Below are 25,505 nucleotides of genomic sequence, written 5' to 3' on the forward strand. Positions count from 1 at the left end.
CAGTTTTAAATGAGAACTTGTTCTCAACTGGCCTACCTGGTTAAATAAAGGTGAAATAAAAATGCCTTCTCTCAGACCATCCACCAGGACAGTGTGTTCAGAATGGGGATATGAGCTCTCCTCCACATGGCCTGTATTCTCTCAGACCATCCACCAGGACCGTGTGTTCAGAATGGGGATATGAGCTCTCCTCCACATGGCCTGCCTTCTCTCAGACCATCCACCAGAACAGTGTGTTCAGAATGGGGATATGAGCTCTCCTCCACATGGCCTGCCTTCTCTCAGACCATCCACCAGGACAATGTGTTCAGAATGGGGATATGAGCTCTCCTCCACATGGCCTGTATTCTCTCAGACCATCCACCAGGACAGTGTGTTCAGAATGGGGATATGAGCTCTCCTCCACATGGCCTGCCTTCTCTCAGACCATCCACCAGGACAGTGTGTTCAGAATGGGGATATGAGCTGTCTTCCACATGGCCTGTCTTCTCTCAGACCATCCACCAGGACAGTGTGTTCAGAATGGGGATATGAGCTGTCTTCCACATGGCCTGCCTTCTCTCAGACCATCCACCAGGACAGTGTGTTCAGAATGGGGATATGAGCTCTTCTCAACATGGCCTGTCTTCTCTCAGACCATCCACCAGGACAGTGTGTTCAGAATGGGGATATGAGCTGTCTTCCACATGGCCTGCCTTCTCTCAGACCATCCACCAGGACAGTGTGTTCAGAATGGGGATATGAGCTGTCTTCCACATGGCCTGCCTTCTCTCAGACCATCCACCAGGACAGTGTGTTCAGAATGGGGATATGAGCTGTCTTCCACATGGCCTGCCTTCTTTTAGACCATCCACCAGGACAGTGTGTTCAGAATGGGGATATGAGCTCTCCTCCACATGGCCTGCCTTCTCTCAGACCATCCACCAGGACAGTGTGTTCAGAATGGGGATATGAGCTCTTCTCAACATGGCCTGTCTTCTCTCAGACCATCCACCATGACAGTGTGTTCAGAATGGGGATATGAGCTCTTCTCAACATGGCCTGCCTTCTCTCAGACCATCCACCAGGACAGTGTGTTCAGAATGGGGATATGAGCTCTTCTCAACATGGCCTGTCTTCTCTCAGACCATCCACCATGACAGTGTGTTCAGAATGGGGAAATGAGCTCTTCTCAACATGGCCTGCCTTCTCTCAGACCATCCACCAGGACAGTGTGTTCAGAATGGGGATATGAGCTCTTCTCAACATGGCCTGTCTTCTCTCAGACCATCCACCAGGACAGTGTGTTCAAATCCCCTGAGGATTGGGGACCAGTGAAGGTGTGTTGTGTGTGCAGTCAGAGAGGGACGGATTCACCCTTATGGCCTATAGGAGTCCTAACGTGTGTAGGGGTTGTTTGTGACTTTGTGTGATTGTTGTCAATGGAGGTTTTAGTTTTCCACCAACTTATTTTACAACGGAACACATAACATGTTTTATGTGTCCCCTTTTAACAAGGATACAGAACGTTAAAACAGAGGGAATCCTTTCTGGGTGTTTGTTTCAGGTCTGTTGTGTGGAAATGGACTGGGTCATGAGTTCTTATACGACGGAGCAAGAGAGGGACTCCTGCTCCTGAATATTCAGCAGCTCACATTCATCCCTAAAGGTGGGAATTCAGTGTGTTTGACCTGTGTGAGCAGAAAGAGTTATCCTGTGTAGAATAGAACTCATTTGAAAAACAACTCAAAGACACACATGGAGGATTAAGGATGGTCTTTTTGTATTCTCCTCTGATATAGAGTACTACAGAATATACTCTGACCCTGCTCCCCAGCTACTCTCTCCAATGTTAAGGTAGATATATATACAGTAAGGTGGGCTGCAGGGGTATGGAGTCAAAGTGGTGGTAGAGCAGTAGGATTGTCTGGAGTCTGTGCTGAAGGTGTGCAGGACAGTGCACGAAGTGTCCTGGGATAATAGCCTAAAAAGTAGTTAGATTGGCTTTTATAACACATAAGCCAATAGCCATCTATTAGACATTAAATACACTTATTTTTATTAAATACAAGTCATCACGTATGACAATGAAACACTAAATTAATGAATAATAATTGCCAAATAATCCTCTGTTAAAGTTCAATTCGGGGACTGTCTGCGTATTTTAACTGTTTTATCAATGTTTATTCACTTCTGAATCTCAGTCTCTTCAGCCAGCGAGTGGGTCTTAGTTTATGATCTCTGGTAAAGAGTGACTTTGGTGTTGAATTACATTACATAGCCACTTCCACTGGAGACTGGAAAGTCCCACCTATTTCATTCGCTGAAAGGCCCGTCACTTCTTGGCAGACAGATACTCAAACGAAGCACAATGCTGGAAATCTATCTGCATCCACATAAACTAGTCCTGGCATCGTTCTATGAAAAACACAGAAGGTTTATTTTGAATTAAATAGAAGAAAACAGAGAGACAGAGAGAGAGAGAGAGAAACAGGCAGTTCCTTAATGTATCCATTGGCGGTATTATACAGCCCAAGCATTAAGGAACTGACAATCTCTCTTCTCACTCTCTCTCTGTTTTCTTCTATTCAATTATAGGTAGCCTAATATTTAATCCCTTAGTTAAGTGGGCAGGGGGAACACATGACAGGCATTCATTTGAAATATGGTATAAGGTATAAGGTTATAAGGTATTATATACGCCAATTGTCATCTATAAGGCATTTATTCAGTGATTTTCTTCTTTGTCAAAAATAAATGTTTATTTATTCACAACTAGGATCTGATGGGTAACACTTTATTTTAAGGGTCCATAATAAACCATCAAGTGAATGGGCAAGACAAAATATTGAAGTGCCTTTGAACGGGATTTGGTAGTAGGTGCCAGGGGGTGTGTTTTTCACGCTCCACAGTTTCCGGCATGGATCAAGAATGGTCCACCACCCATAGGACATCCAGCCAACTTGACACAACTGTGGGAAGCATTGGAGTTAAAATGAATGCTTTCAACACCTTGCAGGGAGCATGCCCCGATTAAATTGATGCTGTTCTAAGGGCAAAAGTGGGGGTGTCAGCTTTCTGTCAGGTTTTCTGTGTTATAGGTGGCAGAGATGTGTCAATCAGTATATTGGACTTTTCTGTGATGTTCCCCAGCTCTGTGTTCTGTCTAATTCCTCCCCCTCCTGTTGACAAGGAGCTGCTGGCGCGGTGTAATCTCAGACTCTCTAGCTAACGGCTGGTCCTCCCTGTTTACCTGACCGGAGAATACGCTCACGGGTGTCACACTCGATAAGTCCTGCGTATCGGGCTTCAACCCGTTTTCTCTGGTCAAAGGCAGGGGTTCAGCACTTCGTCTGGGCAAAGGACTAATGCTCAACAGGCTAGACTCCCAGTGCTCCTTTAAGTGTGCCTTAAACACCAAGCCCCTTTTGGTTTCCTGCTTGAGCCCACAGTAATGGTCTGGTAACGGGCTACCTGTGGTAGAGCCCCTTAAGCTAAGGTTGTTATCAGTGTTCCCTTTTCTCCTGAACACTTTATTCAACCAATAGAGTAACTAGTTAGGGAAAACCAGTAAGACTTCATGTTTGGTTTCACAAGTTATATCTTTTATTCATTTTTTTCTATACAACTTGTTTCTTTCAGAAGAGATTGTTTGCTTCTTGAACTCTCTTTCACAACACCTTTACAATGACTTTTAATAGTTCTATCTTCTACCCTATAGCTTTCCTCATGACAACACTTCAAGGTGTCAATGGCCCAAATTCTGCACTCTTCTGGCAATTAAGCCCATGCCTTCCTCAAATAAAGTTATACAACACATCATTCCCTTCACATGTGATGCTGTTAAACAAAGTTAGATGACACATTTTCCCCTTCACATATGACGATGACCCACGGTGATGTCTCCTCCAATGCCCACCTGCTGTTCTACAGCTCTATCCGCTCTGACCCAGGGCTTGAGTTCAACAGGTTGCTTCCATATAAGGTGAACTCCACCCTCCGGCAGCAGAATATCTGTACTTTAAATGGGTCATGCTGTATTCCAGCTGCTCGAGGCTGGCTCTTCTTCTGCTGATGATTTTTCTTTTTCTGATTCTTTGTTTTACGACCAGCAGAGTCCTGCTGGGGGACTGGAGGAGTCATTAGGTCACCAGGACTTGGGCCAATCACGACAACCCCTCCATGGAGTCATCCAATGGTTGTGAATCCTGTGACCTTGCCTCGTCCAAAAACATTCCTTTACCCCGACCCCCAATAGTCTCTTTATGTATTCTGAAAATAAATAGAAACTCAACTTGCAACAATTTCAAAGTTTGTACTGACTTACAGTTCATATGAGGAAATCAGCCAATTTAAATACATCAATTAGGCCCTAATCTATACCTTAAAAAAAAGGTAGAAATTTATATTTTATGAACGTGTTTTTAAAAGGTTGGAATAAATCTTTACATTTCCTTGGTTTTCTCTCGTAAAACCATGCTGACTACAAGTTTAGACAGCTGGCCCTAGACTCATTTAGCTGACATTGGCTAATTGAGTGACTGCTGATGCACAACCAAATGTCAACATTGCACCTTCTGTACCACAGATGATGTATTAGGTGTTTGGTTGATAATGCACAGCAGTGTACCAGTAGTGGATCCAGGGACCCCCCCCCCCCCCCCTTCCTTCCAAAGGCTTTAAACTTTTAGAGGTTATTAATGTTAAGGCTTTACGAGAGGAAACCAAGGAAATGTAAAGGTTTATACCAACCTTTTAAAAACAGGTTCATAAATATAAATACTGTATATAGACCTAGTAGATAGATAGATATATAGATCAGCTGCCTGTCTGACTTGTGTGTAAATAACACAGGCCCAAACGTTTGGTCAGGGAAGGATTATTGTCATTATGTTAGTGATTCTTCACCAACAGTGTTTGCTTGAAGCACTTTACTGTGGCAGTTATAAATGAACCACTTCATAACTATACACCTTGGGCTGTTTGGGAGGGTGCACCATTCTAGAACATTTAGATAGAAAGTGTGGAACAGGCATGGTTCTCAGTCATAAACAGTAGGGCATCATGTGAGCTGCTCTGTGCATTGCATTTCTATATAGAACACTCAGAACATCGCCCCACCCATTTAATAATCCCCTGTTCAAACCCTTACTATCCTACAAGTTCTCCCTTAAAGTACATAAGTTCAGAATGTGGATATGAGCTCTTCTCCAGCAATTCCAAGTTTGAGCATTCCTCCCCATGGCCTGCCTTTTCCAACACAAACAAACAGGCCTATTTATAGACTTTGACTCATTGGTCATGTGCTGCTCTACAGCACCACCACTGTGCTGTGCCGTCTGGCAAACATTTCTAACTGCGTCAAGAGTAAAAGAGCTCAGCTCGGGGAGGACATTTGCTGGGAACCCAGAGTTGAGCTACAAGCCATTGTAGGCTACCAAGAGTTGAAATGGGTCTTCCAGCCTTGGGTCTGATACCGTTTTTGGGGCCCCTTGCGTTTCCAGTAGCATTGGGAACAATCGCAGTAGGGGGGTTTATATTGATTAAGGCGATTCATAAGAAACCTTCGTATCATCCAGGAAGTCCCATAATAACACGTTCCGTGATGGTAAAGTCAAATAAAGCTTCTGGAAATGAACCCACTGGAAATGCTGGCAGCAAGAAGACAGAAGAAGAGCGTAGCAGCAATGAAACTACGATCATAATTGCTTACGGCCTTGGAGTGGTTGACACTTATAAAAAGTAGGTCTATAATTTTTACATATTTCTATCAAGTCTGCTTTACCCACTGAGTACAATGGGCCTTTTGATTCATAAGAGCATGGATAGGCCATTATTTTCATGATATAATTCCTATTACATTGTAGAATTCCTTTTGAATTGACACAAGAATGATGTTAGCCTACTGATACTTCCTTTTCTCTCCTCATAAGGGTTAAAAAAGGTAGACCATCTCAGTTTGGTCCGGGTAACTTTCGCATAGCAGAGGCAGACCATATTCCACCATTGGCTTCTCTGAGGATAGCCCGAAACCATGAACGACTGGATCGTCTCCTACAAGTGAATCCAAGGCTTCATGAGATGATCATGAGCCTTGATTATGACCCAACTGGACAGAACCTGTTAACCATGAGGGTTCTTTACCAGGATCACAGAGATGCTCTGACCACTGGAAACAGCAGGGAATCTCAAGTATCCAGGTGAATGCTTTAGAGTAGGTGTAACAGTATAACTTTAAACCGTCCCCTCGCCCCGACACGGGCGCGAACCAGGGACCCTCTGCACACATCAACAACAGTCAACCACGAAGCCTCGTTACCCATCGCTCCACAAAAGCCGCGGCTCTTGCAGAGCAAGGGGCAACACTACTTAAGTCTCAGAGCAAGTGACGTAACTGATTGAAATGCTGCTAGCGCGCACCCGCTAACTAGCTAGCCATTTCATATCCGTTACACTCACCCCCCTTTCAACCTCCTCCTTTTCCGCAGCAACCAGTGATCCGGGTCACGGCACCAATGTAACAGTATAACTTTAAACCGTCCCCTCGCCCCGACACGGGCGCGAACCAGGGACCCTCTGCACACATCAACAACAGTCAACCACGAAGCCTCGTTACCCATCGCTCCACAAAAGCCGCGGCTCTTGCAGAGCAAGGGGCAACACTACTTAAGTCTCAGAGCAAGTGACGTAACTGATTGAAATGCTACTAGCGCGCACCCGCTAACTAGCTAGCCATTTCACATCCGTTACATAGGCAACACCTTTTCTGTGTTATCGTGTATGGTTTAGCAGATATGAAGGAAAATACATTGTCCAGTTATGGCAGAATAGCAAAATGGCCACCATGATGATGATGCGTGATGTCGTACATGGCGCCGTAGTTATTCTCGGCCTTCAAAACATAGGTGTAGTCATCACCTTTTCTGTTATCGTGTTTTCTGTGTTCTAGTCGTCTGCTGGCAGAGACAATCCTAGACGGAGATGCTGCACTTATGCTGAGGAAGGCTTTTATCATGGGTCATCCTATATCTTCCCGGCAGCTCAGAGAAGACGCAGGTAAAAACATTGATTATTTTTCTGTTCCCTCATCTTACAGTAGATACTGTAGATCTTTAGCGTCTCTTACAAAAGTAACAATTTCACAAAGTTTGTCTTAGTCGCTGAGTTTGCCTGTATGTTATATTAGGAGTATTTTACAAAAGAACTAAGATATGCATAAAGTATATTTCTCACCAGTCCACCAATGATATGGTCTCAGAATATCATCATTTTGAATAATGGAGCATCAGAGCTAGACTAGTAGAAAACATGTGTTTGGTTCTTAGAATGCTGTTATCAACACTTGCTCTTGCTTTCAGGCGACTTGAAGCTAAATGCCTTGAATGTGTGGGACAATTTGGGATTTCATCAAAAATGGACTAATGAAAAACATATTTTTTTTTTTACATAAAAATAAATAAATAAAAATACATAATTGCTTTTTGAGTAAAATGCCACTTTAAAGTTCACATTTTCCCTATTTGAAACTATGTACTTATTCTAGGATTGGCCGCACCATATACCGATGGTAACGTTGACATGTCTGATGAAGGAACAAGGGACTACTACAGATATGGCTACATTGAGCTGGTAAATGCATACCACAAGAAGGGGATAATCAACAAGAATCAAGCAAAAAAGCTAATTTCATGGGTGGAAAGAGACATGCACCTGGACCGGGATACCCAAGAGTATGAGGAGATCCTTGATTACATTAAACGTCATTTTCGTGTTTTCCGGTGGTAGAAATGGCAAACAAACTCAGACAATACAGAGTAAATACAGATTGTGTACTCTAACGGGAGTTCCCAAGTTAAAAACGTTTCTATGATATGCAAATTATGGAATTCAGTATTGTTGGATTCTAGTTTGAAATATACTAATTCCTGTGACCATTCTAGAACTCATTGATTAATTTACATGTATAAGGAATGCATATGCTGGGGTCAAGGAAGGGTAGATAGGGACTTATGGAAAGTTACTGAGTGTAGAAAGTTCATGTTCTGGTCCATGTTTCTAAGGAGGGAGTTGAAGGGCAATAGTTAGTCTCTGATAAGGCAGGCCAGCTGAGGAACTAGGGAGGAGCGAGGAATGTGTCTCGAGGTCAAGTCAACAGGTGAAGTGAGAAGAAACCTCTGGGAGGCAGGCCAGAGAGACCCACCACAACGACTCTCCTACTACAGTCCTATTTCACACATACACTTCCACGCATGAAGGTTTAAGTATCAGGCAGGGCTATGACTACACCAGTGAGAGGAACCAATTAAGTTTCTGCCTAGCAACAGAGATGTATTGGCTGTATAAATGTGTAAGGACATGATCCCACATATTAGAAGGTAATAAATATATGTGCTTGTGTAATCATGCCTTGTCTTTGCAGCTGTATGACCCAGTGGGTGAATAAACTTGGTTTGAGGTTTGTGTAGTCGTCCGTTTGAGTTTTTACTCCGTTTGTTCAGAATCTAACAGTATAAATATCATAATGAGGAGTATAATTTATTGTTGATAATTGTTGCAAAGTTTTTTTGGCCTACTGGTATAGTCGGTGCCTGGTAGGTTATGTTCAGCAGTGTACTAGTAGTAGATCCTGTCTGCCTGTGGCATTGGTAAATGTACAGCCTATAAATTCTCTGCAAAATGTTTAGATTTCCTGATTCTCTGCATTTATTGTAACATTATGCAGCATAAATCAGCTATTTTGGAAGCAGCAGACAGTGAGTGGACATTACTTTCTTATTTGTATTAGATCTTCTGTTTGTCCAGCTCCTGTGTAAATTTTAGCTGTGTGTAAATCCCTCTACTTTCACAGATCCTTCATCTACCAGAAGAGTGCAGTAGCAGGTGTCCACCTGTTGATGGTGCCGTCCTCTTTGATAATACAATTCTGAGGCCCTGGTAGATAAATGTGATCAACGCTGCCGTGTGTTATGTCCATAATTATGACACACTAATGGACAATTGTAACGATGTACGCTGAGAGTCGGGAAGCAAGTTCAGGGAGTGAATACATTTAATGAATAAAGAACAAAACAAGAAACACAAACAGCGCACCGACATGAAACAGGAACAATGACGACCGGGGAACAAACCTAAGGGAGTGACATATAAAGGGCAGGTAATCAAGGAGGTGATGAAGTCCAGGTGAGTGTCATTATGCGCGTCACGCTGGTGACAGGTGTGCGCCCTAACAAGCAGCCTGGTGACCTAGAAGCCAGAGGGGGAGCACAGGTGACAACAACACACATCAGGCAGTCATTGTACTGTTAAAACATAATTAAGGAAACTTTCAGAAGTTTCTGACCTCTGTAAAAATGCTTGTAAACATCAGTAATGGATCCTCGTTAAAGGATTTAAAGCGTATTCATTCCAATTACAGGGCCTTGAAAGAGTTATTTGTTATTTTTGGTCACTACCTACCCGAGTCGGGAGGGGGTAATTTGCATGCCTGCTGCCTTCCTTGGATGTGGTAGCCGTTTCTCAGGTTCCCTCTCCGGAATCAAACCCTGATTCCCCCGTACCCGTGGTCACCATGGTAGGCACAGAAACTACCATTGAAAGTTGATAGGGCAGACATTAGAATGAGACGCCAGTGGCACAAAGCTTCACCAAAAGCGTCCAGGGCACCCGAGAGCACCCTGTATGAGTTTTGGGTCTGATAAATGCATGTGTCCCTGAAGATCAACACTTGTTGGCATATCTTATCTCTAGGATTACCACAGCTATCCAAGTAGCATTGGGGCGATCAATGGAACCACAACTGATTGAAGAAGCCATTTACAGTTTCACTGTACCAACCGTGTGTACTAAGACTTGCATGGCTTAATCTTTGGGACAAGAACATGGCAGGATCAACCAGGTAGAGCAGGGGGGAACAGTCTCCAAAAGAGGCATGACTGATGGGGGGCCTCCCAGGGTGGATCATGTGGATCATGGTCAGGAGGAGTGAAACTGGGAGGACAGACAGAGAGGGAGCAAGGGGATGGATGGTCTAATGCAGGGAGCGACAAACAGGAATGCAAATAGTCCGGGTAGCCATTTGATTAGCTGTTCAGGAGTCTTATGGCTTGGGGGTAGAAGCTGTTAAGGAGCCTTTTGGACCTAGATTTGGCTCTCCGGTACCGCTTGCCGTGCGGTAGCAGAGAGAACAGTCTATGACTAGGTTGGCTGGAGTCTTTGACAATTTTTAGATCCTTCCTCTGACACCGCATGGTATAGAGTTCCTGGATGGCAGGAAGCTTGGCCCCAGTGATTTACTGGGCCGTACTCACTACCCTCTCTAGTGCCTTGCGGTCAGAGGCCGAGCAGTTGCCATACCAGGCAGTGATGCAACCAGTCAGAATGCTCTCGATGGTGCAGCTTTAGAACTTTTTGAGCATCTGAATTGTGTTACACCAAGTGGACATTGCTTTTTGGGACAAAATATAATCAATCAGAACTATTTAGAAATATGGACTATTGTTTCTTGAAATAAACTTATGTGCTATAACTAAAAGACTATGTGAAGGGAATTTGATTAATTATTTGAATTAATTTACTGAAGTTCAATGTTCCACTACCTTACATGGGACAGTCACACCATGGGACAATTGTCACGTTTGGTTCAAAATTGTAAGAAAACAAATGACACATTGCCTAAGAATACTCATGATCCAATTAAAACAAAATCTAAACTTTTAGGATTATATCACAATTTTTGACGATTTAAGTTAAGTTATATTTGTGTTTGCCATCATGGACAAAACAATGGGTCGTCATGTCAACTACCCATATGTGTTGTAAGTATCCCTATTAATCACTCATTGCAGTATTAAAAGTGTTGACGATAATATGTATGAACACACTTATTAACCATTACTATATATCCAATTCATTATATGTATAATTATACGCATTAATATATACAGTATCTAAATAATCTGCAGACCGTTAACTAATGCTCTCTAAATGATTTCATGAACCAATAACAGGTCTGTTACAACTGCTTTGTAATTGCAACAATAATTAATTTATATCTAGTTTATAAATCAACTATAAAGTATGAAAATACAATTATCAAACACCTTTTAATAGATCTTCTTAATCATTAATACGTCATTTATAAGAGTGTTTATGAATTGATAAAATACTGTTTATGAATAGCTTACTAATATTTATACATTTAGGAACATTGCTTTCTAAATGACTAATAAACTATTAATCCATCATAAATGCTTTATTTTAACAATGTTTTTGTTTTTAAAGCTGTTGAATGTAGACTTCTGGTGCCAAAGCTGTCTGTATAAGTACACCTTGGACAACTGTTCTTTGGTGACCATTTCGAGAAATCATATGAAACTTCACTGTATGATACTAGTGTCATGATGTTGCCCTCTACCCCCCCCTCCCTCTGCACCAGTCCTTTTCTATGCACCATCCCCCTACCTCGGCACCATCTCTCTCTGTCTCCTACAACCAGGCTGCTGTGGTCAGAGAGGTCGTAAATTCCTAGGGAAGATCCTGCCTCATGGCCAGACAGTATAGAGAGAGCGAGTTCATAGAGAGAACAAAGGAATTCCTTCCACCTCACAGAACTGGAGAACCGAACGACATTTATGTTCTGGAGAAGGTATAAAAGATCGGTGAAGAATCCAGCTAGGAACTGGTCGGTTTGGTACAATTTTGTGAAAGTCATGGGAGACAATACGGCCACATTACCATAACGCTGTTTATACAATAGCCTCAGATATGAGGCTTACATCTAATTGTTGTATAAGATGAATGAGTGAGGATGATACTGTTTGTGAAATTGTGTAATGTGATTTGGACTGTTTAATGACGGAAACTCCAATTCCCTTTGGAGTTTAACTAAATCAGAGGACCGCCCATGATCACAGTTATGGTCGGGCATCCTGGGACAGGCCCTTTTCTGCTCTTCCGAATAAAACAACCCACCCGGGTTTTCTATCACCAGACCGAGCTTACCTCAATTACGAGATGGCTAAAGGTTGCATACCAGCTTACCACGAGAGGGACAAGGTTTGAGTAGAGACCATAAACCTAAGGTTTGGATAGATGGCTGAATCTTTTAACCATACCACGTGGTTAAACTCTTAGACTATCGATACCGACAGAATAAGAACAAGTCTTTGATATTAATTACTAGTCTGCAGCTAGGAATTCGGTATCATTGAACGTGAAGACCGTCAACCGCCGAAACATCTATCTAGAACGACATGAATGAATGTCACTCTGAACTATCCATTCTAACCACGACAGAGAGAGAGAGGGCGGACAGACTCTCCAACAGAAACAAACTTTTCAACAGAGATCCTGACGACACACTGAGCGTAAATATATATATATATATTGATTGAAATTGTTCCCGAATGAGTGAGCGTTCATGTGCAAAGAATTAGCATTTCAATTGTTATAAATATCACTCTGTCTAACAAGCCGCCATGCCGGTTTAGCCCACTAGGGCACATCCGCTATCATTTCCTTGTAACCATATCTACCGTTTGTTATGCATTTCTGTGAGTACTTAGTTAGTAAATAAATATTTTAAGACAATTGATGTATGGATGACTCATAGTGAAGGCTGGGTTCGTGCAGATAACTACGAATGAGACTAACGTGGGGTAAATAATAATTTATTAATTCGAAGACTAATTGATCAGATATTAAGATATCTGAAAGTTATATTAGGAAAATTATAACTTTGTAATCTGAATATTTTCCTTGGTGCCCCGACTTCCTAGTTAATTACAGTTACATGATTAATCAGTTTAATTGCGTAATAATAATTACAGAGAGTTATTTGATAAATAAGTCTTCAGTTTAATGATGCCAAAGACACGGCACTAGACACCTTTAAAATGCATAATATATTACCCAAAACTCTAAAGTACAACCTCTACCACAGCTCTAAAACATGTTTCTTCCCTCTCACCTGCACCTTCGCCTGGGCAGCCACACCTTAAACAAAATGATCAATCACATTTCTCAATGCATCAATCAATAGCGCTCAATTAGGAGCACATGGTAGGAGCATGTACAGTAATCAAGAGGATTTCTTAAGCACGCAAAATAGTTCTACCTGAAATCAAAAAGTTTCTACCTGGAACCAAAAAGGGTTCTCCTATGGGGACTGCCAAATAACCTTTTTGGAACCCTTTTTTCTAAGTGTGTTTAAAGAGTAGGTCTATAATTTTGCTTAATTTTTGTGTGGAAGTACAGGTAGACCTAGGCCTAAGCTCATAAACCCACAACCAAATATTGCATTGCAGATAGAAAGGCCATGAAAAGAGCCAACAGGATTCCTTGATCTCCATGTCGGAGAGACATGTTTGTTCCTCATAGCATATTTCTGTCTGAATGTGTGTGTACAGTATGTGGGTGTGCACATGTGCACACGTGTGTATGTATCCAGGCACTCCTCAGCAGGCACTCCTCACCCAGCAATGTATAAAATCTCTCTTTCTCTTTCACTTAGAAACACACACACACACGCACACACACACACTTAGAACTTGGACTCATTGGTCATATATTGCACAACTCCGCCCATCCCACAAGCCGCATGACAAACCTGTCTATGTGTCAAGATTATAACTTTTCAGAGTTAAGATCAGAGAGGACACATTTCCTGAGAACCAAGAGCAAGACATTGCAGACTACCAGTAGTTGAAATGGGTCTTCCAGCCCTCGGGCTGTTAGGGTTCCTGGGGCCAGTAGGGTGGGGGGCAGCAGCGCTGGTAGGGGTGGTTATATTTATTAAGGTGGTTAGAAAGAACAGAGAGAAGAAACTTTGTATTTCTCCAGGAACTCACAAGTGTTTTGGTGACGAGAGAACATGGTTCATGGAGGAAAAGTCTAATGAAGATTCTGGAAAAACTGGAAACGCTAGGAAGAAGAGAGAAGAACTGTGCCGTCATGACGAACATGATGATGACATAATAAAAGGTTACGGCCTTGGACATGTTCACAAATATAAAGAGTAAGTCTATCATTTCGGTACATTTTTGTGTGGAGGTACAGGTAGACCTAGGCCTAATCTCATCAACCCAGAATCAAATACTGTGTGAGCAGAGTACTTCAGCCATCTACTCGATTTTCTGGGTTCTGAGTGGATGACAGGGAGATATTGGACTGGTGTAAGAGGCAGAACCATGGTGGATCAATTTTGGTAACAGACAAATCCACCTCACACACTTTCCTTCAGCGTGATTTCTGACCTTAAACTTAATCAGAGTCTATTGACGGACCTGTGCGTCAATCTAAGTAACATAATAAAAATATCCCCAACAAAATCTGTCAGTTTAAACTGAAGATATCAGATATTTTGTCATGAGCTGCGTCTCAACCCACTGCATTGGCCTATGTCGGCCTTCCGCATCTGTAGTGGAAGGTGGCCGAACTACAGACCATGTGAGACATCCCAAAAATCGGTCTTCTCACGAAAACGTCTGGCCTACAAACTTATGGAAAGGGGAGAAGGAACACGATGGGATTCTCCGATTTGCTCTATGGCGCACACAAGTGTCCCAGTACTCGTCTGAAGTTAACCCATACAAACCGATGGAAATCTGAAGGTAACCCATTCAAACTAATGAAAGGATTGAGGTAGTTTTGTGCCCCCAAAAATAAGGTGTTAAATATCTGTAAAAAATAAAAAATCACTTCTGTCATTTATCTGCATGTCCAACCCTTATATTTAGCCTCACAATGAAGTGTTTCACCAGTTTATTTCCAGGACAACCAGGGCTACAAGTGAAGCACAAAAACAGTTGCGTTCATGAGTTTTATTGATGAATGTCAATCAGAAAAATAAGGTCCGCCAAACAAAAACCTGATTAAGATGAATTTATAAGAATGCCGTAAGTATAGAAATTGTTTGCTCAGTGGGAAAGGAATATTCAACTAGTCAGTGACAGCTGTGTGGAGTTTGTGACAGCAACTATGTGAACTTATTACAGTATTATAGACCCTACTGATTTCCTTTGATCTTCTATGTAGAATAAGTATTTACCTTTGAACTACTATTGTGTAGCTTGTGAGCATCATAGAGCATGTTGTGTACATGTTTGTGAGAGTCTCAATAGTTTGGAGCTCAAACCATTCGAACTCAACCAACATTTTTGTGAGAATTACCGCTCCTGGACCCCTTCGGGATCCGCCCTTGTCTCACAAACATTGCTACCGTTAATCACACATACTAATGGTTACTATCAATGGACGCAGAAGAAATAGAGGAACAACAGACACACAATGTTTAAAAGGGGTTAGAAGCCCCAAGCTCCGGTGTCATGATTAAAGTCTACTTTGATAGCTGAATACAATAAGCCTTGTTATGGATAGGCCTAGGACATAACGTTCATGACAGCATGTATATAATTCCAACTGCATTGACAAAATAATAATCTTGTCCACCAGCTGGCTCTCTGTCGAACCGTATGGTTTCACAGGGCCTCAGAGTGTAAGGTGAATAGATGTCTATGGCAGAAGGGGATGAAACAACCGCTGGTTTTAATTGAATGATCTCTCAGTCTATCCTCTAGCCTAATCCTTAGAACCTCCCCCCTACATTGTGGTCTTCAAACGCCAGCACCACAAGTGATTTAAAGTGAGCGTAGAAAATCGGAAAGTACGCATCATAGAAATACTTTTCAATTGGGCTTCTCAAAAATAATACAGTCAATGTGATTTAACATACTTTTTTAAAAGTCCCATCTAATACAACTGTCACAGGCTCGCTCCACATTCCCACCTCGATTTAGAGCCACACCTCATACTCCTGTGATTCACTCAGAATTTAAATCGATTAGCATTTCACTTAGTAAATCCATGCACCCTAAATTCCAAATAGTCCCACACTGTTACCAGGCTCTACGCGCCAGCAATTCGAGACTGAGGACGAGGTTAACAAACAAATAATGTAAACCTAACCTACTAATTATTCTTCTCTCCTCATAAGTGACAAAAAATGTAGACCATCTCGGCGTGATAAGGAGAATAAAGGCATTACAGAGGCAGACCATATTCCACCTAAAGATTCTCTGAAGAAGGCCCTAAACCATGAACGACTGGATCGTCTCCTACAAGTGAATCCAAGGCTTCATGAGATGATCATGAGCCTTGATTATGACCCAACTGGACAGAACCTGTTAACCATGAGGGTTCTTTACCAGGATCACAGAGACGCTCTGACCACTGGTAGCAGCAAAGAATCTAAAATATGCAGGTGAATGCTTTAGAAATGCTCAAGGCTTTCCCCCAATGTGTGTACTAGTTCCCTACCCTTATAGATTGTAAATCGTTATTAATCCTTGAGCGTAGCGTTGGGGTCAATTCATGAAGCATCATTTGAATTGAATTTCAATTGCAGGAAGTGTAATTTAATTCAAAGCAATTCAACTGAGACGTGAAACATGAAAGTCTCTTTCATTTGACAAATGTTTTATCCGAAGGATATGCCACTTATTAATGCAATGAATACACATACCATTCAAAATATTAGTTTTATTATAACTATAAAGTATTTTTCTTTGTCATGAAATGTTAGATTGTTCCCTTCCATACTGTAGTGTTTGATGTAATGCATTCTTGCCAAAACATATCTGATATTAAAAAATATTGAGGGATTAATGAATTATTATAGACAACCCACAATATGATCTTAGAATATTTCCAGACCACTGTAATTAATCAAAATTGTTTTAAGAGAATGCATTTTTAAAAATTAGATGTCAGCTACATGGTGTTGGTAACCATACATGACAGCCTGGTCTCATAGTCTAGACGTGACATAGTGAATGTAAATCCAGGGCACAATTTAGTATGACATCTTACGTTTGGTATGGTTACATAAGACAGATGGTAACTTAACCTGTTGGGGATGGGGGCGCTGTTTAGACTATTTATGCTAATTGGGTAATTTTTGAAACGGCTTCCCACAAAATCCTTGATCGTACAATATGCATATTATTATTATTATTGGATAGAAAACAGTCTATAGTTTCTATAGGAGTTGAAATTTTGTCTCTAAGTGGAACAGAGCCCATTCTACAGCAATTTCCCTGACATGGATTCAGATTTCAGAAATGTTGGCCACTGTTCTGAAGTCAGTTAAAAGGGCACTGATATTGCTATGACTATACGGACACTTCTTACGTCTTCCCCTGGATGCCTTTACGTGATGACGATTCCAATGGGGTCGATTGCGCGTTCACAGGCCCTATAAATCAAAAAACCCTGTAGCTAGCAAGTCTTTTCTTGGTGCGTCACGCGCGTGGAGGACACCGACCCTCTCCTGTTCCAAGCGTTAGTTTAGCCTGTTATATTTCTCCGGTCATCTTTTCACTCGTTATAGGAGTTAAAAACATCATAAGGTAGTTAATTTAAAGCGTTTTATAGCAATTTATATCCGTTTAGTGCGATTTTGGGACATTTATTTTTGAAACGATGTGAATAGTTGGGCACGCTTTTCAATTCATCCCGAACGCAGTTGGCATTTCCACATGGCAAGAGGACAGCTTTCCACCAAAAGACGTTTACTCCCAAGAAAGGATCCTTTGCCCAAGATACTGATGGAAGAGCAGCTCAAGGTAGGACATTTTTATTATGATAAATCGTGTTTCTGTCGAAACATTTTAGTGGCTTAGGACGCCATGTTTTTTGACGTAGCTTCGCTTGGCGCAAACTGTATTGAAAAGTAAGGATAAATTAAAAAATGTAATTCCGCAATTGTATTAAGAATTAAATTGTCTATCAATCCCTGTCCACCCTATATTTTTTAGTCACGTTTATGAGTATTTATGTATAAGAGTAGATCACTGTCTAAGTGGCGCAAGGACATTTTCTGACCAGCTTGTCTACATTTCACATTGTCTAACCATGATTTTGGTGGCTAAATATAAACATTTGCGATCAAACTCTATATGGATTGTGTAATATGATGTTACAGGAGTGTCATCGGAAGAATTCTGAGAAGGTTAGTGAAAAAATTAATATCTTTTGGCGATGTTGACTTTTATCGCTCACTTTGGCTAGAATCAATGCTGGGCTGCTATGTGCTATGTGCTATGCTAATATAACGATTTATTGTGTTTTCGCTGTAAGACACTTAGAAAATCTGAAATATTGTCTGTATTCACAGGATCTGTGTCTTTCGATTCGTGTATGCTGTGTATTTTTACGAAATGTTTGATGATTAGTAAGTAGGTAAACACGTTGCTCTAAGTAGTTTTTCTATTCCATTTGTGACGGTGGGTGCAATTGTAACCTATGCCATCTACCTGAAATATGCACTTTTTTCTAACAAAACCTATCCCATACCATAAATATGTTATCAGACTGTCATCTAATGAGTTTTTTTGTTGGTTAGGGGCTATAAATATCTTAGTTTAGCCGAATTGGTGATGGCTACTGGTGTTGGTGGACAAATAAAAGATGGTGGATTATGCTAATGTGTTTTTAGGTAATAGATGTACATCTTTACATATTGTGTCTTCCCTGTAAAACATTTTAAAAATCGGACATGTTGACTGGATTCACAAGATCTGTGTCTTTCATTAGCTGTATTGGACTTTAATGTGTGAAAGTTAAATATTTTAAAAAAATATTTTTTTTGAATTTCGCGGCACTGGTTTTTCAGTGGGGGGGGGGGGGGGGGGGTGTGCCGCTAGCGCCACGCTGATCCTAGACAGGTTAAGGCAAAAACAAAAGTAGGGTGGTTGGTTGGGGTGGATGGGTGGGCATTTCGTATTTTAGCTAATTAGCAACTTTTCAACTACTTACTACTTTTTAGCTACTTTGCAACATACTTAGAATATTAGCTAACCCTTCCCCTAACCCTAACCTTAACCCTTTTAACTAACTCTTCCCTAACCCTAACCTTAACCCTTTTAACTAACTCTTCCCTAACCCTAACCTTAACCCTTTTAACTAACTCTTCCCTAACCCTAACCTTAACACTTTTAACCATCTCTTCCCTAACCCTAACCTTAACCATTTCAGCTAACCCGTTCCCCTAACCCTTTAATCTAACTAATAAACTTAACCCTAACCTTAATTTCTAACCCTAACCCCTAGTCTAGCTAACATTCTAGCTAGCTAGCTAATGTTAGCCACCTAGCTAGAATTATTCTATGTTTTGTAACATATTGTGCGTTTTGCAAATTTGTAATATAATATGAATTGTAATTCGTACCATATCATATGAAATGGGTGATGGACAATTTAAGGCATACCATGAGAAACCATGCGAAACCTATCATATTAAATGGATACGTACAGAATAATACAACATGCTCTGAGACCAGGTTGAACATGATGTCAAAATAAAAATTTCTATGGTGATAGAATAAATAAGCCATTTGAATTTCATTGAATTTCATGGAATTAAATTAAACTTTATATCTAATTCTAAATTAATTCAAATTTTGCTTCCTAATTTAAGAGTTAAATAGAAATTAAAGAGCAATTCTCAATTCAGAATTGACCCCAACTCTGCTTGAGTGGGACTGAACAATTGTAAACTTAATTGGAAATTGGGGAAAAAAACCAGAAACAACCCCTTACAATTACAATGACAGACTTTTCTGGTTACAAATGATAAATTAACAAAATTCCTGAAAGTAACTGTTTTTTAAAAACGTTTCCATTGAGGATTTTGAAAGGCATATTATTTTTTCTTTGCAGTCCTATTATACCTATCCCATATTTTCATAAAACCACAAATTCCATGGAGGTAGGTGTAGATGTTGTTTCTGGACATGGACATGCAGCTCCCCTGCTCTGTGTGCTATCTTTAATGCTTACCCCTCCTGTTCACAGGTGGCTTCTGACACAAACAATTCTAAGCGGAAAAGATGATTGTGCAGTAAAAATGCTGAAGCAAGCTTTTATCATGGGTCATCCTATAGCTTCCCAGATGCTCAGATATGATGCTGGTAAAAAATATATATACATATATACACCACCGGTCAAAAGTTTTAGAAAACCTGCTCATTCAAAGGTTTTTCTTTATTTTTTACTATGTTCTATATTGTAGAATAATAGTGAAGACATCAACACTATGAAATAACACATATGGGATCATGTAGTAACCAAAAAAGTGTTAAACAATATTTTTCTTCAAATGGCCACCCTTTGCCTTGATGACGGCTTTGCACACTCTTGGCATTCACTCAACCAGGAATGCATTTCAATTAACAGGTGTGCCTTGTTAAAAAATGATTTGTGGAATTTCTTTCCTTAACCTGTTGGGGATGGGGGCGCTGTTTAGACTATTTATGCTAATGTGGCTAATTTTTTAAACGGCTTCCCACAAAATCCTTGATCGTACAATATGCATATTATTATTATTATTGGATAGAAAACAGTCTATAGTTTCTATAGGAGTTGAAATTTTGTCTCTAAGTGGAACAGAGCCCATTCTACAGCAATTTCCCTGACATGGAGTCAGATTTGAGAAACGTTGGCCACTTTTCTGAAGTCATTTAAACGGGCACTGTCGTTGCTATGACTATACGGACACTTCTTACGTCTTCCCCTGGATGCCTTTACGTGATGACGATTCCAACGGGCTCGATTGCTCGTTCACAGGCCCTACAAATGAAAAAAACCTTTAGCTAGCAAGTCTTTTCTTGCTGCGTAACGCGCGTGGAAGACACCGACCCTCTCCTGTTCCAAGCATTAGTTTAGCCTGTTATATTTCTCCGGTCATCTTTTCACTCGTTATAGGAGTTACAAACATCACAAAGTAGTTAATTTAAAGCGTTTTATAGCAATTTATATCCGTTTAGTGCGATTTTGTGACATTTATTTTTGCAACGATGTGAAAAGTTGGACACGCTTTTCAGTTCATCCCGAACGTAGTTGACATTTCCACATGGCAAGAGGACAGCTTTCCACCAAAAGACGATTTCTCCCAAGAAAGGATCCTTTGCCCAAGATACTGATGGAAGAACAGCTCAAGGTAGGACATTTTTATTATGATAAATCGTGTTTCTGTCGAAACATTTTAGTGGCTTAGGACGCCATGTTTTTTGACGTAGCTTCGCTTGGCGCAAACTGTATTGAAAAGTAAGGATAAATTAAAAAATGTAATAACGCAATTGTATTAAGAATTAAATTGTCTATCAATCCCTGTCCACCCTATATTTTTTAGTCACGTTTATGAGTATTTATGTATAAGAGTAGATCACTGTCTAAGTGGCGCAAGGACAAATTCTGACCAGCCGAGTTACATTTCACATTGTCTAACCATGATTTTGGTGGCTAAATATAAACATTTTCGATCAAACTGTATATGCATGTTGTAATGTGATGTTACAGGAGTGTCATCGGAAGAATTCTGAGAAGGTTAGTGAAAAAATTAATATCTTTTGGCGATGTTGACTTTTATCGCTCACTTTGGCTAGAATCAATGCTGGGCTGCTAATTGCTATGTGCTAAGCTAATATAACGATTTATTGTGTTTTCGCTGTAAGACACTTAGAAAATCTGAAATATTGTCTGTATTCACAGGATCTGTGTCTTTCGATTCGTGTATGCTGTGTATTTTTACGAAATGTTTGATGATTAGTAGTTAGGTAAACACGTTGCTCATTGTAATTATTCTAGTCCATTTGTGATGGTGGGTGCAATTGTAAACTATGCCATATACCTGAAATATGCACTTTTTTCTAACAAAACCTATCCCATACCATAAATATGTTATCAGACTGTCATCTAATGAGTTTTTTTGTTGGTTAGGGGCTATAAATATCTTAGTTTAGCCGAATTGGTGATGGCTACTGGTGTTGGTGGACAAATAAAAGATGGTGGAATATGCTAATGTGTTTTTAGGTAATAGATGTACATCTTTACATATTGTGTCTTCCCTGTAAAACATTTTAAAAATCGGAAATGTTGACTGGATTCATAAGATCTGTGTCTTTCATTAGCTGTATTGGACTTTAATGTGTGAAAGTTAAATATTTTAAAAAAATATTTTTTTTGAATTTCGCGGCACTGGTTTTTCAGTGGGGGGGGGGGGGGTGTGCCGCTAGCGCCACGCTGATCCTAGACAGGTTAATGTGTTTGAGCCAATCAGTTGGGTTGTGACAAGGTAGGGGGGCTATACAGAAGAAAGTCCTATTTGGTAAAAGACCAAGTCCATATTATGGCAAGAACAGCTCAAATACGCAAAGAGAAATGACAGTCCATCATTACTTTAAGACATGAAGGTCAGTCAATAAGGAACATTTCAAGAACTTTGACAGTTTCTTCAAGTGCAGTCGCAAAAACCATCAAGCGCTATGATGAAACTGGCTCTCATGTGGACCGCACAGGAATGGAAGACTCAGAATTACCTCTGCTGCAGAGGATAAGTTCATTAGAGTTACCTGCCTCAGAAGTTGCAGCCCAAATAAATGCTTCACAGAGTTCAAGTAACGAACATATCTCAATATCAACTGTTCAGAGGAGACTGTGTGAATCAGGCCTTCATGGTCAAATTGCTGCAAATAAACCATGACTAAAGGACACCAGTAAGAAGAAGAGACTTGCTTGGGCCAAGAAACACGAGCAATGGACATTAGACCGGCGGAAATTTGTCCTTTGGTCTGGAGTCCAAATTGGAGAGTTTTTGATCCAACCACTGTGTCTTTGTAAGATGCGGTGTGGGTGAACGGATTATCTCTGCATGTGTATTTCCCACTGTAAAGCATGGAGGAGAAGGTGTGATGGTGTGGGGGTGCTTTGCTGGTGACACTGTCTGTGATTTAAATTTTAGAATTCATTTAGAACACACTTTAGCAGCTTGGCTACCACAGCATTCTGCAGCAATACACCATCCCATCTGGTTTGGGCTTAGTGGGACTATCATTTGTTTTTCAACAGGACAATGACCCAACACACCTCCAGACTGTGTAAGAGCTATTTTACCAAGAAGGAGAATAATGGCGTGCTGCATCAGATGACCTGGCCTCATCCAAATTGCGATGGTCTGGGATGAGTTGGACCTCAGTGTGAAAGAAAAGCAGCCAAGAAGTGCTCAGCATATGTAGGAACTCCTTCAAGACTGTTGGAAAAGCATTCCAGGTGAAGCTGGTTGAGAGAATGCCAAGAGTGTGCAAAGCTGTCATCAAGACAAAGGGTGGCTACTTTGAATAATCTCAAACATAAAATATATTTTTATTTGTATAACACTTTTTTGGTTACTGCATGATTCGATGTGTTATTTCATAGTTTTGATGTCTTCACTATTATTCTACAATGTAGAAAATAGTAAAAATAAAGAAAAACCTTCAATGAGTAGGAAATAGTAAAAATAAAGAAAAACCTTCAATGAATATATACACAACCCGTTTGACCAGTAGTGTATATATTCCCCTCATCATATGGATATTTAGTGTTAAAGATAAATCTTACAAAGGTATCCAGTGTTTGTCTTTCCGTCAATGTTTTAGATTGTTAAATGAACTTGTAGTAGCCTAGGCACCCAATAGCACACCCGGCGCTAGATCTGCACTATCATTTAGCATAGCTGCGGGAAGATGTTTGGGGGTGACGGTGCTATGATTTGGCATAAAAAAAGGCCCAGGGCACTACTTTTGTGAGATTATTTGTTTTGTGTGTAATTTTTTGTATTAGTATGATTTTTCGGGGGGTGCGCAGCACCCTCAGCACCCCTATGTCCTGCTGCTATGTCATTTAGGCTTGATGTGCATTCCCGGTAATACACTCATGCCCCCCATGGACCAGCTAATACATAAAGCATCCTCCATTCAGGCTGCAAAGGCATGAGGGGGGGGAATATATGCATGCTTTCTTTATGAAACACCATTTCCACCACCATTTTTGTGTTTTCTGATCATTTAGGATGTTGGACTCCCTTAATTGGCCGAACGCTGTGTGCAGGATCCTAAATTGTCTGAAAATATGAAAATGGTGGTGTAAAATGGTGTTTCATAAAGGTGGTATGCATATTTTCCCTGTTATTTTCTGCCTTCTCACCATTAAAGTTATTTAATGAGGTAAATTATGCTTTAGCAGCTTGAATGGAGGAGGCTTTTATATACGAGCCATCTACGGGAGACACGACTGTATTACCGGATATGCACATCAAGCCTAGCTAGATGATAGTGCAGATCTAGCACGCATGCACTATTGGCTGCCTAGGCAAAATGTGTAGTTGAGAAGGACTAGTGTTTGAATCACTCTTGTAAATGTGAAAATCTGCACTGTTATTGTAGGATTTGTTGATGCCGCACTACGTACAGAGGGTAAAGTTGACATGTCTGATGAAGGCACAAGGAGCTACTACAGATATGGCCACACTGACCTGGTCGATGAATATCTCTACAGGGGGATAATCAACGATGGTCAAGCAAAAGACCTCAAAATATGGGTGAAAAGAGAGATGCATCTGGACCGAGATACCCCAGAGTATAAGGAGATCCTTGAAGACATTAATGATTTCTATGACTGTTTTCATATGTTGTAGGCTTACTCTTACAGCAGTATCCAAGGGAAAAGAATCAAAAGTATACCTTCCATCACTTAGTGATCATATTTTGGAGTAGCCTACAATTTCATGAATTTCATGTTGATAATCTCATTTTATAATTATAATGTTTGCTTTACAAAATGATTGGTTAATTATGTGCAGTATTGTGCTAGTGGAGCCAATCTGCTTACATTAAATAGCCTCTTGAAGCTTATCTGTCACGCCCTGACCATAGAGAGCCCTCGGGGTTCTCTATGGTGTTTTATGTCAGGGCGTGATTAGGGGTTTTTCTAGGTATTACATTTCTATGTTGGTGTGTGTGTATGGTTCCCAATTAGAGGCAGCTGAATATCGTTACCTCTGATTGGGGATCATACTTAGTGTGTCCTTTTTCCCACCTGCTATGTGGGATATTGTTTTGTATGAGTGCTCATGTGAGCTACGTATTTCACGATCGTTTTATCTTTGTTGTTTTGGAAGTTTCACTATCATTAAAATGTGGAACTCTACTCACGCTGCACCTTGGTCCAATTATTCATATGACGGTCGTGACATTATCACTGTTTAAAGTCTCTTTCTAATCTACATTTATCTGGAGGTCTTCATATTGACCACATTGGTAAATGTATAGACTTCCTGCAAAATGTATAGATTTCCAGATTTTACACTTTTACACAAATGGAAGGCTGTGCAACAATTGTTAAATTAATACTACCCAAATAATATGTAACAGGCTGTCACGACTTCCGCCGAAGTCGGGTCCTCTCCTTGTTCGGGCGGCGCTCGGCGGTGCTCTGCGGTCGGCGTCGCCGGTCTTCTAGCCATCATCGATCCACTTTTCATTTGTGTTTTGTCTTGTTTTTCCTCACACCTGGTTTCAATTCCCTCAATCACTTGTGTATTTAACCCTCTGTTCCCCCCATGTCTTTGTGTGGGATTGTTTATTGTAAGTCCTTGTGCACATGTTGATTGGTGCACGACGGGTTTTTGTATCCATATCTTGTTATTTTATGCC

The 25,505-nt window shown here is 40.7% G+C and overlaps 2 protein-coding genes across 3 annotated transcripts; both read left to right on the forward strand.

The window, feature by feature from the left end:
* Positions 1-5,310: 5,310 nt before the first annotated feature.
* LOC129844099 (uncharacterized) lies at positions 5,311-8,439 on the forward strand. 2 transcript variants are annotated; one of them, XM_055912474.1, is made up of 4 exons: positions 5,311-5,721; positions 5,913-6,179; positions 6,929-7,035; positions 7,338-7,503. In XM_055912474.1, the coding sequence occupies exons 1-4, from the start codon at positions 5,429-5,431 to the stop codon at positions 7,427-7,429; spliced, it is 759 nt and encodes a 252-aa protein (XP_055768449.1). In that variant the 5' UTR covers positions 5,311-5,428; the 3' UTR covers positions 7,430-7,503. The 2 variants fall into 2 exon arrangements, with proteins under 2 accessions (XP_055768449.1, XP_055768448.1); XM_055912473.1 differs by lacking the exon at positions 7,338-7,503 and adding an exon at positions 7,523-8,439 and having other exon boundaries at positions 5,316-5,721.
* A 5,236-nt stretch (positions 8,440-13,675) lies between these two features.
* Positions 13,676-24,962, forward strand: LOC129844100 (uncharacterized). Its single transcript, XM_055912476.1, has 4 exons — positions 13,676-13,993; positions 15,971-16,237; positions 19,831-19,946; positions 24,237-24,962. The coding sequence occupies exons 1-4, from the start codon at positions 13,686-13,688 to the stop codon at positions 24,485-24,487; spliced, it is 942 nt and encodes a 313-aa protein (XP_055768451.1). The 5' UTR covers positions 13,676-13,685; the 3' UTR covers positions 24,488-24,962.
* Positions 24,963-25,505: the final 543 nt, after the last annotated feature.

This window comes from Salvelinus fontinalis, unplaced genomic scaffold (genome assembly GCF_029448725.1).
Source record: "Salvelinus fontinalis isolate EN_2023a unplaced genomic scaffold, ASM2944872v1 scaffold_0173, whole genome shotgun sequence".
Lineage (NCBI taxonomy): Eukaryota > Metazoa > Chordata > Actinopteri > Salmoniformes > Salmonidae > Salvelinus > Salvelinus fontinalis.